Source organism: Haliotis cracherodii, unplaced genomic scaffold (genome assembly GCF_022045235.1).
Source record: "Haliotis cracherodii isolate W230 unplaced genomic scaffold, xgHalCrac1.p SCAF_8, whole genome shotgun sequence".
Lineage (NCBI taxonomy): Eukaryota > Metazoa > Mollusca > Gastropoda > Lepetellida > Haliotidae > Haliotis > Haliotis cracherodii.
In genome coordinates, this window is record NW_027266341.1 from 59,456,477 (window position 1) to 59,474,130 (window position 17,654).

Sequence of the window (17,654 nt, forward strand, 5' to 3'; positions counted from 1 at the left end):
AGCTGAAAATGATTTTTGTGTGCACACTGATCCAGCGCTTTGAGCATGCCCCTTTGTGGTGTGGAAATATGCACAATATAAATGGCCTATTATTATTATAACTGAAATTCTGTTGACATCAAACCCACTCACTCACCCAACTGTTGATATGCACAAGATATGCTATGTGTTGCCAGGACAACAAGGAGTACCCCGTGTGCTTCATCAGCTACTGCTGGAGCAACTCCTCCGATGCTGTCAACAAGGGCACCAAGAGCCCATCCGGGTCACTCGGCTGGGGGGACCCACGGGTCATCAAGAAGTACCTGGAAGACAACGGGATATCCACATGGATTGACCATGAACAGATGACTGCGGTAGGTGGGCAGCACGTTTGTCTAACAGCTGGATGTTTGGCTGTAGTCTAATGAGACTGAGAAAGTATTTTTATTGGCTCAATGAGACTCATATGCAGTGTTTTGATTGGTCCAGTGAGACTCATATGCAGTATTTTGATTGGTCTAGTGGGAATCAGTTCGTGTAGCGGTGGATCTTAACAATGCTTAACAGTTGAGTATTGTGTTGTTCATTGAGAGTAACGTTAACATTTGACCTACTTTAGTCAATGGATGTCTTCAAACCTTAATGATACATTATAAGTGGTAGCAGGATCACAAGGTATGCATTCCATGTTAGGTTTTATACCATGAGCTCTAACGATGGACACATAAAACCTCATGTAACAATTGTGATCCTCCTACAACAAATTTTCTTACCAACATGTTTCAATATGACATTGTTAAAGAATGATAATAAATTCAAAATTTATAGAAAACAGCTGTTTGATTAAGCGGAGGTTAGCTTGTGCTGTGTCACGTGATTTTCACTGACTCGGAAAAAGCGTGCAGCTGTTTGCATGGAAGCAGAGTATGAGGGATTTATCCTACCTCTCAGAAAGCAATGTGCAGCCTGACTTGCTCGTGGCGAGGTATACAGGATATATTTGCCCACTGAGAAATTTATTTCCCTCCAACGCAGGATACATTAGAGTGGTATAAAACCTAACGCAAGACACTTAAAACCCCATGTACCCCGACTGATCCTGCTACAATGAATTTATCTTACCGAAATGTTTTAATATGACATTGTAAAATAATTCAAATAGATACCAAATTGATATAAACAAGCTGCTCGATAGAGCTGAGGTTAGCTTGCGCTATGTCACGTGACATCCATTGGCTCGGAAAAAGTGTGCGGCTTTTAGCTTTGATGCCGGGTATAAAGGATTTATTCTGTCTCTCAGAAATGCATGTGCAGCATGTAGTGCTCATGGCGGGGTATAAGAGATTCATTCCTCTGCTGAGAAATTGATTACCCCTCCCAGGCCATCAGTATCTCATCATTAGGCTACGTGGGTAATTAGGCCGTGTGGGTTATTAGGTCAGTGGGTAATTAGGCCATGTGGATAAAAGAGTGTTTCTCTCTACAGGGGAAAGGTCTGTTTGAAAACATATCTCGCGGGATGCGACATGCCAAGGTGCTGGTCGTCTGTGTGTCAGATGAGGTGAGTGTCGTCAGACAGGCAGATCTTGATCATATTCATCATTCATCACAGTACAATCCATGCTTATCACAGTCTACTTAATCTTCTTGATCATATCCATCATTCAACACAGTACAATCCATGCTAATTAAAGTCAACTTAATCTTCCTGATCATATTCATCATTTCACAGTCTACTTAATCCTCTTGATCATATTCATCATTTCACAGGTACACTCCAGGCTTATCACAGTCTACTTAATCCTCTTGATCATATTCATCATTCAACACGGTACAATCCATTCTTATCACAGTCTACTTAATTTTCTTGATCATATTCATCATTTCACAGGTACACTCCAGGCTTATCACAGTCTACTTAATCCTCTTGATCATATTCATCATTCAACACGGTACAATCCATTCTTATCACAGTCTACTTAATTTTCTTGATCATATTCATCATTTCACAGGTACACTCCAGGCTTATCACAGTCTACTTAATCCTCTTGATCATATTCATCATTCAACATTTGTCTTCAGTATGTGTCCCTTGTCTTCAGTACCTGGAGTCTGACAACTGCATGATGGAGCTGAGGTTCGGAGTGCTGAATCTGGGGCTGCCGCTGGTGCTGGCTGTGGTGGGGACAGGCACTGAGTGGAAACTGTCTGAGGTGAGCATCTTTGAGCATAAAGAACAGACTCCGAATGGAAACTCACACACAATAAAGTGCACTTGTACAATTGGTAAATCATTGATTGACATATATGTTCTATTTCTCTTCTCTAAGGTGGGTATCTTGGCACAGAGGGCAAAGGCATCCAAGGTGTATTTCCAAAAGGAAAACCCAACGTCTCTGGAGACGCTGCTGGAGTATGTAAAGGAGCGTCTCCCTTTGAAGGGCGACTCACTCCTGAGGAAGGAGGAGGTGAAGAAGGAGATGTCACAGATACAGAAGCAGGCCTGCAAGCAGACCAACGTTGTGTTCCAGGTAGGTAGCAGACCAACGTTGTGTTCCAGGTAGGTAGCAGACCAACGTCGTGTTCCAGGTAGGTAGCAGACAAACGTCGTGTTCCAGGTAGGTAGCAGACCAACGTTGTGTTCCAGGTAGGTAGCAGACCAACGTTGTGTTCCAGGTAGGTAGCAGACTAATGTCGTGTTCCAGGTAGGTAGCAGACCAACGTCGTGTTCCAGGTAGGTAGCAGACCAACGTCGTGTTCCAGGTAGGTAGCAGACCAACGTCGTCTTCCAGGTAGGTAACAGACCAATGTCGTGTTCCAGGAAGGTAGCAGACCAACTCATGTTCCAGGTAGGTAGCAGACCAACATCGTGTTCCAGGTAGGTAGCAGACCAACGTCATGTTCCAGGTAGGTAGCAGACCAATGTCGTGTTCCAGGTAGGTAACAGACCAACGTTGTGTTCCAGGTAGGTAGCAGACCAATGTCGTGTTCCAGGTAGGTAACAGACCAATGTCGTGTTCCAGGTAGGTAGCAGACCAATGTCGTGTTCCAGGTAGGTAACAGACCAATGTCGTGTTCCAGGTAGGTAACAGACTAATGTCGTGTTCCAGGTAGGTAACAGACCAATGTCGTGTTCCAGGTAGGTAGCAGACTAATGTTGTGTTCCAGGTAGGTAACAGACTAATGTTGTGTTCCAGGTAGGTAACAGACTAATGTCATGTTCCAGGTAGGTAGCAGCTGTTAGTCAGTGACCGGATAGGTCGGCATCATCTTCTGTTAAATGTCAAAGTGGGTCTGTATCAACTCTTATTCAGTGTCTGGGTGGGTTTGTATCGACTGTTATTCAATGTCTGAGTGTGTCTGATGTAAATGTTATTCAATGTCTGGCTGTGTCTGATGTAACTGTTTTTAAGTGTCTGAATGGGTCTGTAGCAACTAGAGTAGAAGGCAGCTACAGTTTTGACCACAGGTCCTCATCAAAGAGTGACCACTGATGAGTCTGATACATTCCTCTACAGGAGGAGTATGAGTTGACCCAGCGACGCTTCATGCGCCACATCATCTCCTTCATCACCAGCATGGACTCCTCACCGATGCCTCGCCTTGCTGTGATTGACTTCATGAAGCACCAGGATCGATCGTCCACCCTGTCCCAGGCTGCTCCCAGCCCAGGTAGGCACTGTCTGACTCAGTTACTGTAGTGTCCGCAGCAAATGATATGCAGGCAATCGTCCTCAATGTTACATGAGACGATCATTTTGAAGTTTGTTTTAAAACCTGGAAGAGTTTGATTTGCCTAGTTGCAGATGCAGTTGGGTTGCAGGTGCCCCCTCTTCCTTTGTGTTGCAGGTGTTGCCACCATCTCTAAACAGAGTGTGTGCCTTGTGTTGCAGGTGTTGCCACCATCTCTAAACAAAGCGTGTGCCTTGTGTTGCAGGTGTTGCCACCGCCTCTAAACAAAGCGTGTGCCTTGTGTTGCAGGTGTTGCCACCACCTCTAAACAGAGCGTGTGCTTTGTGTTGCAGGTGTTGCCACCGCCTCTAAACAAAGCGTGTGCCTTGTGTTGCAGGTGTTGCCACCATCCCTAAACAAAGCGTGTGCCTTGTGTTGCAGGTGTTGCCACCGCCTCTAAACAGAGTGTGTGCTTTGTGTTGCAGGTGTTGCCACCATCTCTAAACAGAGTGTGTGCCTTGTGTTGCAGGTGTTGCCACTGCCTCTAAACAGAACGTGTGCTTGGTGTTGCAGGTGTTGCCACCACCTCTAAACAGAGCGTGTGCCTTGTGTTGCAGGTGTTGCCACCACCTCTAAACAGAACGTGTTCTTTGTGTTGCAGGTGTTGCCACCGCCTCTAAACAGAGCGTGTGCCTTGTGTTGCAGGTGTTGCCACCGCCTCTAAACAGAGTGTGTGCTTTGTGTTGCAGGTGTTGCCACCATCTCTAAACAGAGCGTGTGCCTTGTGTTGCAGGTGTTGCCACCGCCTCTAAACAGAGCGTGTGCCTTGTGTTGCAGGTGTTGCCACCATCCCTAAACAGAGTGTGTGCTTTGTGTTGCAGGTGTTGCCACCATCTCTAAACAGAGTGTGTGCTTTGTGTTGCAGGTGTTGCCACCATCTCTAAACAGAGTGTGTGCCTTGTGTTGCAGGTGTTGCCACTACCTCTAAACAGAGCGTGTGCCTTGTGTTGCAGGTGTTGCCACCGCCTCTAAACAGAGCGTATGCCTTGTGTTGCAGGTGTTGCCACCGCCTCTAAACAGAGCGTGTGCCTTGTGTTGCAGGTGTTGCCACCACCTCTAAACAGAGCGTGTGCTTTGTGTTGCAGGTGTTGCCACCGCCTCTAAACAGAGCGTGTGCTTTGTGTTGCAGGTGTTGCCACCACCTCTAAACAGAGCATGTGCTTTGTGTTGCAGGTGTTGCCACTGCCTCTAAACAGAACGTGTGCTTTGTGTTGCAGGTGTTGCCACCATCTCTAAACAGAGCGTGTGCCTTGTGTTGCAGGTGTTGCCACTGCCTCTAAACAGAGCGTGTGCCTTGTGTTGCAGGTGTTGCCACCATCTCTAAACAGAACGTGTGCTTTGTGTTGCAGGTGTTGCCACTGCCTCTAAACAGAGCATGTGCTTTGTGTTGCAGGTGTTGCCACTGCCTCTAAACAGAGCGTGTGCCTTGTGTTGCAGGTGTTGCCACCACCTCTAAACAGAGCGTGTGCCTTGTGTTGCAGGTGTTGCCACCACCTCTAAACAGAGCGTGTGCTTTGTGTTGCAGGTGTTGCCACCGCCTCTAAACAGAGCGTGTGCTTTGTGTTGCAGGTGTTGCCACCACCTCTAAACAGAGCGTGTGCTTTGTGTTGCAGGTGTTGCCACCGCCTCTAAACAGAGCGTGTGCTTTGTGTTGCAGGTGTTGCCACCATCTCTAAACAGAGCGTGTGCCTTGTGTTGCAGGTGTTGCCACCACCTCTAAACAGAGTGTGTGCTTTGTGTTGCAGGTGTTGCCACCATCTCTAAACAGAGTGTGTGCTTTGTGTTGCAGGTGTTGCCACCATCTCTAAACAGAGCGTGTGCCTTGTGTTGCAGGTGTTGCCACTGCCTCTAAACAGAGCGTGTGCTTTGTGTTGCAGGTGTTGCCACCATCTCTAAACAGAGCGTGTGCCTTGTGTTGCAGGTGTTGCCACCGCCTCTAAACAGAGCGTGTGCCTTGTGTTGCAGGTGTTGCCACCACCTCTAAACAGAGCGTGTGCTTTGTGTTGCAGGTGTTGCCACCGCCTCTAAACAGAGCGTGTGCTTTGTGTTGCAGGTGTTGCCACCACCTCTAAACAGAGCGTGTGCTTTGTGTTGCAGGTGTTGCCACCGCCTCTAAACAGAGCGTGTGCTTTGTGTTGCAGGTGTTGCCACCGCCTCTAAACAGAGCGTGTGCTTTGTGTTGCAGGTGTTGCCACCGCCTCTAAACAGAGCGTGTGCCTTGTGTTGCAGGTGTTGCCACCGCCTCTAAACAGAGCGTGTGCCTTGTGTTGCAGGTGTTGCCACCGCCTCTAAACAGAACATGTGCTTTGTGTTGCAGGTGTTGCCACCACCTCTAAACAGAGCGTGTGCTTTGTGTTGCAGGTGTTGCCACCGCCTCTAAACAGAGCGTGTGCTTTGTGTTGCAGGTGTTGCCACCGCCTCTAAACAGAGCGTGTGCTTTGTGTTGCAGGTGTTGCCACTGCCTCTAAACAGAGCGTGTGCTTTGTGTTGCAGGTGTTGCCACCACCTCTAAACAGAGTGTGTGCTTTGTGTTGCAGGTGTTGCCACTGCCTCTAAACAGAACGTGTGCTTGGTGTTGCAGGTGTTGCCACCACCTCTAAACAGAGCGTGTGCCTTGTGTTGCAGGTGTTGCCACTGCCTCTAAACAGAACGTATGCTTTGTGTTGCAGGTGTTGCCACCGCCTCTAAACAGAGCGTGTGCTTTGTGTTGCAGGTGTTGCCACCACCTCTAAACAGAGCATGTGCTTTGTGTTGCAGGTGTTGCCACTGCCTCTAAACAGAACGTGTGCTTTGTGTTGCAGGTGTTGCCACCGCCTCTAAACAGAGCGTGTGCTTTGTGTTGCCACCGCCTCTAAACAGAGCGTGTGCTTTGTGTTGCAGGTGTTGCCACCACCTCTAAACATAGCGTGTGCTTTGTGTTGCAGGTGTTGCCACTGCCTCTAAACAGAACGTGTGCTTTGTGTTGCAGGTGTTGCCACCGCCTCTAAACAGAGCGTGTGCCTTGTGTTGCAGGTGTTGCCACCGCCTCTAAACAGAGTGTGTGCTTTGTGTTGCAGGTGTTGCCACTGCCTCTAAACAGAACGTGTTCTTTGTGTTGCAGGTGTTGCCACCGCCTCTAAACAGAGCGTGTGCTTTGTGTTGCAGGTGTTGCCACCGCCTCTAAACAGAGCGTGTGCCTTGTGTTGCAGGTGTTGCCACCGCCTCTAAACAGAGCGTGTGCCTTGTGTTGCAGGTGTTGCCACCGCCTCTAAACAGAACATGTGCTTTGTGTTGCAGGTGTTGCCACCACCTCTAAACAGAGCGTGTGCTTTGTGTTGCAGGTGTTGCCACCGCCTCTAAACAGAGCGTGTGCTTTGTGTTGCAGGTGTTGCCACCACCTCTAAACAGAGCATGTGCTTTGTGTTGCAGGTGTTGCCACTGCCTCTAAACAGAACGTGTGCTTTGTGTTGCAGGTGTTGCCACCGCCTCTAAACAGAGCGTGTGCTTTGTGTTGCAGGTGTTGCCACTGCCTCTAAACAGAGCGTGTGCTTTGTGTTGCAGGTGTTGCCACCACCTCTAAACAGAGTGTGTGCTTTGTGTTGCAGGTGTTGCCACTGCCTCTAAACAGAACGTGTGCTTGGTGTTGCAGGTGTTGCCACCACCTCTAAACAGAGCGTGTGCCTTGTGTTGCAGGTGTTGCCACTGCCTCTAAACAGAACGTATGCTTTGTGTTGCAGGTGTTGCCACCGCCTCTAAACAGAGCGTGTGCTTTGTGTTGCAGGTGTTGCCACCACCTCTAAACAGAGCATGTGCTTTGTGTTGCAGGTGTTGCCACTGCCTCTAAACAGAACGTGTGCTTTGTGTTGCAGGTGTTGCCACCGCCTCTAAACAGAGCGTGTGCTTTGTGTTGCCACCGCCTCTAAACAGAGCGTGTGCTTTGTGTTGCAGGTGTTGCCACCGCCTCTAAACAGAGCGTGTGCTTTGTGTTGCCACCGCCTCTAAACAGAGCGTGTGCTTTGTGTTGCAGGTGTTGCCACCGCCTCTAAACAGAGTGTGTGCTTTGTGTTGCAGGTGTTGCCACTGCCTCTAAACAGAACGTGTGCTTTGTGTTGCAGGTGTTGCCACCGCCTCTAAACAGAGCGTGTGCTTTGTGTTGCAGGTGTTGCCACTGCCTCTAAACAGAGCATGTGCTTTGTGTTGCAGGTGTTGCCACTGCCTCTAAACAGAGCGTGTGCTTTGTGTTGCAGGTGTTGCCACCATCTCTAAACAGAGTGTGTGCTTTGTGTTGCAGGTGTTGCCACCGCCTCTAAACAGAGCGTGTGCTTTGTGTTGCAGGTGTTGCCACTGCCTCTAAACAGAGCGTGTGCCTTGTGTTGCAGGTGTTGCCACTGCCTCTAAACAGAACGTGTGCTTGGTGTTGCAGGTGTTGCCACCACCTCTAAACAGAGCGTGTGCCTTGTGTTGCAGGTGTTGCCACCACCTCTAAACAGAACATGTGCTTTGTGTTGCAGGTGTTGCCACCATCTCTAAACAGAGCGTGTGCTTTGTGTTGCAGGTGTTGCCACCATCTCTAAACAGAGCGTGTGCTTTGTGTTGCAGGTGTTGCCACTGCCTCTAAACAGAGCGTGTGCCTTGTGTTGCAGGTGTTGCCACTGCCTCTAAACAGAACGTGTGCTTTGTGTTGCAGGTGTTGCCACTGCCTCTAAACAGAGCGTATGCTTTGTGTTGCAGGTGTTGCCACCGCCTCTAAACAGAGCGCGTGCTTTGTGTTGCAGGTGTTGCCACTGCCTCTAAACAGAACGTGTGCTTTGTGTTGCAGGTGTTGCCACCGCCTCTAAACAGAGCGTGTGCTTTGTGTTGCCACCGCCTCTAAACAGAGCGTGTGCTTTGTGTTGCAGGTGTTGCCACCACCTCTAAACAGAGCGTGTGCTTTGTGTTGCAGGTGTTGCCACCGCCTCTAAACAGAGCGTGTGCTTTGTGTTGCCACCGCCTCTAAACAGAGCGTGTGCTTTGTGTTGCAGGTCCTGGTTCCACGTCTACACGCAATGTGAGAGCCACCATAGCAAGCGTGTCTGAAGAGAGTGAGTGCCAGTGACAGTTTCTCGGACAGAACTTTCTGTAGAAAATTGACCAAGTAGACAGTTAATCCTTTTCTAGCTCTGCAGACAAAGTGTAGATGTCAGTTGGTTTGTTTTTGTAATTCTGCACTAACAGTTTTGGACGGCAGCCTGTAAATAATCTGGACCAGACAATCTAGTGATTGAAATCATTGGTCCCTGTATTTTGATGACATGCATCAACAAAGACATGCATCAACAAAGACACCGAGCTGGTGACCATCCCCGGAACCCCCACAGGTGGGATGTCAGTGAAGTGACCAATGATAATGGAGAGCCTCTACTCTTCTTTTTGTGTCTGTATAATTTCTCTTTCTCTCTGTTTTGTGTTCAGAGACCCAGGACAGCTTCAGATCTAGCTTCAGGTTACTTCGTCCGTCAATGCGCCCAAAGACAGCCTCTCGGACATCACGTGACCGCCTTGAGGTACTCATTGGTGTTTTATATCACAATTCACAGCCATTCTCAGATCAGCAGCTGTTCTAGTCAGATTATGAAGCCCCCCAAACCACAAATGTTGACAGTGTCAGTTGATCTTACATAAAATGTCCTTTTTTGCTTGTGTGTGAGGAACAAGTATGCTGGTTCTGTCGGCAGTCTGTGTGTGATGCTGGTTCTGTTGACAGTCTGTGTGTGATGCTTGTTCTGTTGGCAGTCTGTGTGTGATGCTAGTTCTGTTGGCCGTCTGTGTGTGATTCTGGATCTGTTGGTGGTCTCTGTGTGATGCTGGTTCTGTTGGCCGTCTGTGTGTGATGCTGGTTCTGTTGGCAGTCTGTGTGTGATGCTAGTTCTGTTGGTAGTCTGTGTGTGATGCTAGATCTGTTGGTGGTCTGTGTGTGATGCTGGATCTGTTTGCAGTCTGTGTGTGATTCTGGATCTGTTGGTGGTCTCTGTGTGATGCTGGATCTGTTGGCCGTCTGTGTGTGATGCTGGTTCTGTTGGCCGTCTGTTTGTGATGCTGGATCTGTTGGCAGTCTGTGTGTGATGTTGGATCTGTTGGCAGTCTGTGTGTGATGCTGGATCTGTTGGCAGCCTGTGTGTGATGCTGGTCTGTTGGCCTGCTGTGTGTGATGCTGGATCTGTTGGTAGTCTGTGTGTGATGATGGATCTGTTGGCAGCCTGTTTGTGATGTTGGATCTGTTGGCAGCCTGTGTGTGATGCTGGTCTGTTGGCCTTCTGTGTGTGATGCTGGATCTGTTGGCCATCTGTTTGTGATGCTGGATCTGTTGGAAGTCTGTGTGTGATGTTGGATCTGTTGGCAGCCTGTTTGTGATGCTGGATCTGTTGGCAGCCTGTGTGTGATGCTGGATCTGTTGGCAGTCTGTGTGTGATGCTGGATCTGTTGGTAGTCTGTGTGTGATGCTGGATATGTTGGCAGCCTGATTGTGATGCTGGTTCTGTTGGTGGTCTGTGTGTGATGCTGGATCTGTTGGCCGTCTGTGTGTGATGCTGGATCTGTTGGCTGTCTGTGTGTGATGCTGGTTCTGTTGGTGGTCTGTTTGTGATGCTGGATCTGTTTGCAGGCCTTCAACCCGGAGACGGACGGTTGGGAGTCGGAGAGCTTTGGTGTACGACTGCTGTGTGAATTTGAGGAGGTAAGTAGATGACATAAAACTCAGAAAGCTGCTCCAGTTATGCCTGGATACAATGTAAATGTTGTTGTTTATTTTGTTTTGTTTGTTTATTGTTTAACGCTGCACTCAGCAATATTCTGTAAATAATCTGGTCTGGACCAGACAATCCAGTGATTGAGTTATGAGCATCAATCTACGCAATTGGGATATGATGCATCAACCAAGTCAGCTAACCTGACCACCCGATCCTGTTAGTCGCCTCTAACGAAAAACATATGTATATGTTAAGATACTTAGATACGTTGTATATGTTCAAATACTTGGATACAACCTACATGTTCTTGTGCAGGATAGGGTCAAGAAGGTGGGAAGGCTAGTGCAGGTGTGACACGTGCTTATAGTGAGGTGTTAGGGTTCAGTGTACATGTTGATATACTTATGGTTTGTATCCTCAGGGTTGGCACCTGTGTGACCAGTCCTTCCCTCTACGGAAGACAGAGGAGTTTGTCAATCAGATGAAGAAGGTGTCTCCCTACCTGGCTCGCATCTACGCCATCCTGCGGCAGAGTTCCATGCAGCTCAACTGTCTCAGTGGAGACACCGGCAAGCAGTTCCTGGACTGGGTGGAGCAGGTGACACACTCTTGTGTAGACAACATAGGGCGTAACAATATACCTCCCTTGTCACAGGGGTCATCTACTTGTGTAGACTACGTAGGGCGTAACAATACACTTCCCCTGTCACAGGGGTCATCTACTTGTGTAGACTACGTAGGGCGTAACAATACACTTCCCCTGTCACAGGGGTCATCTACTTGTGTAGACAACATAGGGCGTAACATTACACCTCCCCTGTCACAGGTCACCTCCCCCATTAAAGGGGTCATCTACCTGTGTAGACTACGTAGGGCACCTCCCCCATTAAAGGGGTCATCTACTTGTGTGGACTACGTAGGGCACCTCCCCTGTCAGAGGGTCATCTACTTGTGTGGACTACGTAGGGCACCTCCCCTGTCACAGGGTCATCTACTTGTGTGGACTACGTAGGGCACCTCCCCTGTCACAGGGGTCATCTACTTGTGTAGACTACGTAGGGCACCTCCCCCATTAAAGGGGTCATCTACTTGTGTAGACTACGTAGGGCACCTCCCCCATTAAAGGGGTCATCTACTTGTGTAGACTACGTAGGGCACCTCCCCCATTAAAGGGGTCATCTACTTGTGTAGACTACGTAGGGCACCTCCCCTATTAAAGGGGTCATCTACTTGCGTGGACTACGTAGGGCACCTCCCCTGTCAGAGGGTCATCTACTTGTGTAGACTACGTAGAGCATAACAATAAGATCCTGACCTGATCTGTTGCTGATTTTGTGTCATTGTACCCTGATTGCATGTCAGTGTGCCAGTGTTGTAGGGGATGTAAGAAGTGTGTATGGAAGACATGTGTATGTAATATTTCATGTGTTCATGTGTTGACAGGAAGCCCAGGGTTCGGACTTTCTGGAGGCATACCAATCTATGAGGACGATCCTCCTGGACAATGAGAAACAGGCCGAGTCATTCCTCAACCAGTTGAGCAGGTAGGAACCTTTCCACAACCAGTTGAGCAGGTAGGAACCTTTCCACCACCAGTTGAGGAGGTAGGAACCTTTCCACCACCAGTTGAGGAGGTAGGAACCTTTCCACAACCAGTTGAGCAGGTAGTAACCTTTCCACAACCAGTTGAGGAGGTAGGAACCTTTCCACAACCAGTTGAGGAGGTAGGAACCTTTCCACAAACAGTTGAGGAGGTAGTAACCTTTCCACCACCAGTTGAGGAGGTAGGAACCTTTCCACCACCAGTTGAGGAGGTAGGAACCTTTCCACAACCAGTTGAGCAGGTAGGAACCTTTCCACAACCAGTTGAGGAGGTAGTAACCTTTCCACCACCAGTTGAGGAGGTAGGAACCTTTCCACAACCAGTTGAGGAGGTAGTAACCTTTCCACCACCAGTTGAGGAGGTAGGAACCTTTCCACCACCAGTTGAGGAGGTAGGAACCTTTCCACAACCAGTTGAGGAGGTAGTAACCTTTCCACCACCAGTTGAGGAGGTAGGAACCTTTCCACAACCAGTTGAGGAGGTAGTAACCTTTCCACCACCAGTTGAGGAGGTAGGAACCTTTCCACAACCAGTTGAGGAGGTAGTAACCTTTCCACCACCAGTTGAGGAGGTAGGAACCTTTCCACAACCAGTTGAGGAGGTAGGAACCTTTCCACAACCAGTTGAGCAGGTAGTAACCTTTCCACAACCAGGTGAGCAGGTAGTAATCTTTCCTCAATCAGTTGAGCAGGTAGTAATCTTTCCTCAATCAGTTGAGCAGGTAGTAATCTCTCCTCAATCAGTTGAACAGGTAGGCAGGCACCTTGCCTCTACCAGTTGAGTAGGTTGGCATCTTTCCTCAACCAGTTGAGCAGGTAGGCACATTTCCTCAACCTGTGGAGCAGGTAGGCACCATTCCTCAACCTGTTGAGTAGGTAGGAATCATTCCTAATCAGGTGTCATCTACCCAGTGGGAAAGTGTTCTGAGTATCTCCCTTGCTACAGGTGTCATCTCCCCAGTGGGAGGGTTTCCTGATTATCTCCCTTGTAACAGGTGTTATCTGCCCAGGTGGAGGGTGTCCTGATTATCTCCCTTGTAACAGGTGTTATCTACCCAGTGGGAGGGTGTCCTGATTATCTCCCTTGTAACAGGTGTTATCTGCCCAGGTGGAGGGTGTCCTGATTATCTCCCTTGTAACAGGTGTTATCTACCCAGTGGGAGGGTGTTCTGATTATCTCCCTTGTAACAGGTGTTATCTACCCAGTGGGAGGCTGTCCTGATTATCTCCCTTGTAACAGGTGTTATCTATCCAGTGGGAGGGTGTTTTGATTATCTCCCTTGTTCCAGGTGTCATCTACCCAGGGGGAGGGTGTTCTGATTATCTCCCTTGTTCCAGGTGTCATCTACCCAGTGGGAAGGTGTTCTGGCTGTGCGATAAACACCAGAGCGGACCACGGATCACCAAGCTGAGTCGTAATGTAGGAACTCGACTCAACCAGAGGAAGGTTGTGTTCCGTGAGGATCTGCTCCTTAAGGAGCTGATTGAGAAGAGTGATGTCTACAGGAGGAAGAGAGGCGAGAAACCTCACTTGAAGAAAGGTAGTGCTGTTCTTATCATCCTGTACTCACTGTGTGGCAGTAACGTATGCTCTTTGTCTTATACAAGCATTCGCCCGGAGAACGGAAGGTCCGGGGTTCGATCCCTGGTCGCGTCATACAAAAAGATGTTAAAAGATGGTACTTGTTGTTTCCCTGTCTGGCGCTCGGCATTAAGGGGCTAAAAGAAGGACTGGTTGGCTCGGAGTCAGTATACTGTGTCTGAGTGGGGTATTCATGTTAAACTGCTAGCACTGTAAATCGTCATCAGCCCGGCCTAGTACAAGCAGCCACACACACACATGCATGCACGTTGCTATATAAGTGCAATAATCTTGTAAGCGACGTTAAACCCAATTTCACCTCACCTCACCTCTTTGTCTTATACCCATTTCACCAGATATTGTTCCTGACAGCATACTATGACTGTCACTGTGTAGTCAGTGAGATAATTTATTTTGCAGGTAAAGCCAAAATACCGTTTAAGACTCCAACTACCTCTAAGACCACGGACACGGCAGCAGCACCCAGCCTGTCGAAGAGTGACAGTCGCACTGAGCTGATGAAGTCCAAGGGAGACAAATCCAGGACGACTATGCCCCAGAGCTCCAGCAGTGCAAAGACAGACAACTCTGACCTCAGCAGTGAAAAGAGAGACAACTCTGACCTCAGCAGTGAAAAGAGAGACAACTCTGACAACAACATGGCCCCAGTCAGAAGCAGCAACAGTGGTGGCAAATCTAAGAGTCCTACAGCAGCGGCGCCTCCCTCAAAGATGCCACCCATTAACCGCAAAAGCTCCAAGTCAAAGTTCAAGGCCACGGGAGTGGCAGCCGAGTTATCCAATGCTGGGAGCAAGAAAGGGAAAACCAATCAGAGCAAAGCCTGCTCCTTACAGTGAAGACATGTCCCCAGCTTGATTCTGTAGATGGCTTTGTGTCTGTGTAGCTAATCCACAAGCCAGTACATTCAATTTGTGTGAGCAATGTTTCCTTGAGTGCCATACATAACTTTCCATGCCCTTGATATTAACCAGGATATACATGCAGCTGTCTGGTCTGTCTAACTAGGATATGTATATAACCATTGTTGCCTACATCCATGTCTCACCCCACTGTTGTCTTCGTCCCAAACCCACAATGTTTGTGCAGACCTGGATGTTTGTGTAGACCCGGAGTTTGTGCAGACCCGGATGTTTGTGTAGACCCGGAGTTTGTGCAGACCCGGATGTTTGTGTACACCCGGAGTTTGTGTAGACACGGATGTTTGTGTAATACAGCATAATAACCTGCTACTAGGATGCAACATATTCCAGGATAATCTTTGATGCAGTTTTTATATTTTTATGAATATTCCAGCATAATAACTTGATGTCAGGGTATTGAATGTTCTGTGATAACACAATTTATTATGAGTTTTTAGTTTGCGCTTTGCACATCATCTCTTTATTTATTTTTACAACTTTTGTTTTGTATGTTCTGTTTTGGCTGTACAGCTATGCTATTATTATGTATTACTGTAACATGAGTTGTGTCTACAAGTATATATTTGCAATGCATTTGTTGTTTTTCGCTACCAATATGCCTCCGTCCAATCGCATGACATTCCTGTATCTCGAACTCCTGAATTGATTACACTTTCTCTTGCCTTGTCTGCTCAAACCGTACATGCAGGTTGTGGAGTTGACAATGATTCATGGTCAGTTCTACCCTGCTGTAAAACAAGGTTGTCAGCCATGACAGTTTCTACCTCAAGCAGCAGGTCATGTTTATACCCTGCATGTGATACAAGTTATACCATGTATTATACCAGGTTATGCCATGTCTGTAATACCAGGTTATCCCGGTAGTGTTATACCAGGTTATGCCATGTGTGTTATACCAGGTAGTACCATGTGTGTTATACCAGGTTATGCCATGTGTGTTATACCAGGTAGTACCATGTGTGTTATACCAGGTTATGCCATGTGTGTTATACCAGGTAGTACCATGTGTTATACCAGGTTATGCCATGTGTGTTATACCAGGTAGTACCATGTGTGTTATACCAGGTTATGCCATGTGTGTTCTACCAGGTAGTACCATGTGTGTTATACCAGGTTATGCCATGTGTGTTATACCAGGTAGTACCATGTGTGTTATACCAGGTTATGCCATGTGTGTTATACCAGGTAGTACCATGTGTGTTATACCAGGTTATGCCATGTGTGTTATACCAGGTAGTACCATGTGTTATACCAGGTTATGCCATGTGTGTTATACCAGGTAGTACCATGTGTGTTATACCAGGTTATGCCATGTGTGTTATACCAGGTAGTACCATGTGTTATACCAGGTTATGCCATGTGTGTTATACCAGGTAGTACCATGTGTGTTATACCAGGTTATGCCATGTGTGTTATACCAGGTAGTACCATGTGTTATACCAGGTTATGCCATGTGTGTTATACCAGGTAGTACCATGTGTGTTATACCAGGTTATGCCATGTGTGTTCTACCAGGTAGTACCATGTGTGTTATACCAGGTTATGCCATGTCTGTTATACCAGGTAGTACCATGTGTGTTATACCAGGTTATGCCATGTGTGTTATACCAGGTAGTACCATGTGTGTTATACCAGGTTATGCCATGTGTGTTATACCAGATTATGCCACGTGTGTTATACCAGGTAGTACCATGTGTGTTATACCAGGTTATGCCATGTCTGTTATACCAGGTAGTACCATGTGTGTTATACCAGGTTATGCCATGTGTGTTATACCAGGTAGTACCATGTGTTATACCAGGTTATGCCATGTGTGTTATACCAGGTAGTACCATGTGTGTTATACCAGGTTATGCCATGTCTGTTATACCAGGTAGTACCATGTGTGTTATACCAGGTTATGCCATGTGTGTTATACCAGGTAGTACCATGTGTGTTATACCAAGTTATGCCATGTGTGTTATACCAGGTAGTACCATGTGTTATACCAGGTTATGCCATGTGTTATACCAGATTATGCCATGTGTGTTATACCAGGTTATACCATGTGTTATACCAGATTATGCCATGTTTGTTATACCAGGTTATGCCATGTGTGTTATACCAGATTATGCCATGTGTGTTATACCAGGTAGTACCATGTGTGTTATACCAGGTAGCACCATGTGTGCTGTACCAGGTAGTACCATGTGTGTTATACCAGGTTATGCCATGTGTGTTATACCAGATTATGCCATGTTTGTTATACCAGGTTATGCCATGTGTGTTATACCAGGTAGCACCATGTGTGTTATACCAGGTTATGCCATGTGTGTTATACCAGATTATGCCATGTTTGTTATACCAGGTTATGCCATGTGTGTTATACCAGGTAGCACCATGTGTGTTATACCAGGTTATGCCATGTGTGTTATATCAGATTATGCCATGTGTGTTATACCAGGTAGTATCATGTGTTATACCAGGTTATACCATGTGTGTTATACCAGATTATGACATGTGTCTTATACCATGCTCAACTATATGTTATACCAGTTTGATATCTACAGCATGTTTTGACTTGATATGTGTGGATGTGATCTGCTCTGGGTAATACATGTTCTTTGTTAAATAGTTACATTCATGCACAGGACCAAAACAAACCTCTACTCAAGGTTATTTACACTTTGTTGACATACTCAATATAAATACATATTCATTCATTGAAATATATATTTTTTATAAGTTTCTAACACACCTCATGAATGTTATGCTGCATCTATATTTGCATCCATGATGTAATATGCACTCTGTATCATGATCCTGTGTAATGATGCCACTCTCTTATGATGCTGTAGTGCCACACACTGTGTACAAATGTAAAATGTTTATAAAAACTGATTGTCAATGAAATCAAAGATGGAGAAATGCCATACATGGTAGAGTTGAATCGATAACAATATGACTATTTTAGTTTTCTCTGTGGTTGTAAAGAATATTTGTTGATTGTTTTTCTGATTTATGTAATCATGTGTTAACCATTTAGGTTTACATAAAACCTTTTCAGAAGGTCAAGACCAATTGTACATTGTTCACGATGAAGTCAATATTTGTATATATAAGTCACCTTAT

The 17,654-nt window shown here is 47.0% G+C and overlaps 1 protein-coding gene across 1 annotated transcript in view; it reads left to right on the plus strand.

Annotated features, from left to right (window-relative positions):
* LOC139449654 (uncharacterized) overlaps positions 1-14,677 on the plus strand; it is a 99,583-nt gene extending 84,906 nt beyond the window's left edge. The window contains exons 65-76 of the mRNA XM_071231134.1: positions 177-356; positions 1,469-1,543; positions 2,085-2,195; positions 2,313-2,513; positions 3,501-3,654; positions 8,715-8,774; positions 9,145-9,236; positions 10,334-10,405; positions 10,840-11,016; positions 11,862-11,962; positions 13,359-13,561; positions 14,023-14,677. Coding sequence (XP_071087235.1) covers positions 177-356; positions 1,469-1,543; positions 2,085-2,195; positions 2,313-2,513; positions 3,501-3,654; positions 8,715-8,774; positions 9,145-9,236; positions 10,334-10,405; positions 10,840-11,016; positions 11,862-11,962; positions 13,359-13,561; positions 14,023-14,459 — 1,863 coding nt within the window. The 3' untranslated portion in view covers positions 14,460-14,677. The remainder of the gene's footprint in view (positions 1-176; positions 357-1,468; positions 1,544-2,084; positions 2,196-2,312; positions 2,514-3,500; positions 3,655-8,714; positions 8,775-9,144; positions 9,237-10,333; positions 10,406-10,839; positions 11,017-11,861; positions 11,963-13,358; positions 13,562-14,022) is intronic.
* The last annotated feature ends 2,977 nt before the right edge of the window (positions 14,678-17,654 follow it).